At 66.6% G+C, this 793-nt stretch overlaps 1 protein-coding gene across 1 annotated transcript in view; it reads left to right on the top strand.

Moving 5' to 3' along the window:
• Nucleotides 1–166: 166 nt before the first annotated feature.
• Nucleotides 167–793, top strand: part of GRINA (glutamate ionotropic receptor NMDA type subunit associated protein 1) — a gene marked incomplete in the record, with an annotated part of 2087 nt that continues 1460 nt past the window's right edge. Inside the window, 2 exon segments of the mRNA XM_027773283.1 lie at nucleotides 167–569; nucleotides 646–758. Coding sequence (XP_027629084.1) covers nucleotides 191–569; nucleotides 646–758 — 492 coding nt within the window.

The raw sequence follows: 793 nt of genomic DNA, 5'->3' as shown, positions 1-793 counted from the left end.
TGAGTCGGACGAGGCCCCCCAGCCTGCGGCCAACGGGCACTCGCCCTCCCCCAGCCTGGCGGCCCCCTGCCCTCCTCCAGGTCCTGGCAGCAAGTGGGGCGGCCGCGGCGGTAGCTGGGAGGTCGATCGCTGTCGCACAGGGCTAACTGTCCTCTCTCTCCTCTAGGGGCAAACCGCAAGACTGAAGGCCATGTCCCACGAAAAGAGTTTCTTGGTGTCTGGCGACAACTACCCTCCCTCCAACCCAGGATATCCCGGGGGACCCCAGCCCCCCATACCTCCCTATGCTCAGCCTCCCTACCCCGGGGCCCCTTACCCCCAGCCCCCTTTCCAGCCCAACCCCTATGGGCATGCAGGGTATCCCCATGGCCCTGGCTCCTACCCGCAAGGGGGCTACCCCCAGGGCCCCTATCCCCAAGGGGGCTACCCCCAGGGCCCTTATCCCCAAGGGGGCTACCCCCAGGGTCCCTATCCCCAAGAGGGTTACCCCCAGGGGCCATATCCACAGAGCCCCTTTCCCCCCAATCCATACGGACAGCCACAAGCCTTCCAGCCGCAGGACCCTGACTGTGAGTCGGGGAGGGGTGCAGTGGGAGGTGTTGCAGAGCCACCCGTGGTGTGCCGACCCAGCCTGTCTGTCCTCAGCACCTCACCGTGGGAACTATCAGGAGGAGGGTCCCCCATCCTACTATGACAACCAGGACTTCCCGGCCACCAACTGGGATGACAAGAGCATCCGGCAGGCCTTCATCCGCAAGGTGGGCTGGGGGGGCGGGGCAGGGCCAGCAGGTGG

Source organism: Tupaia chinensis, unplaced genomic scaffold (assembly GCF_000334495.1).
Source record: "Tupaia chinensis unplaced genomic scaffold, TupChi_1.0 Scaffold000335_1, whole genome shotgun sequence".
Classification (NCBI taxonomy): domain Eukaryota; kingdom Metazoa; phylum Chordata; class Mammalia; order Scandentia; family Tupaiidae; genus Tupaia; species Tupaia belangeri.
The sequence above is the reverse complement of the archived record's forward strand: the minus strand, read 5'-3'. Positions and strand labels throughout refer to the sequence as shown.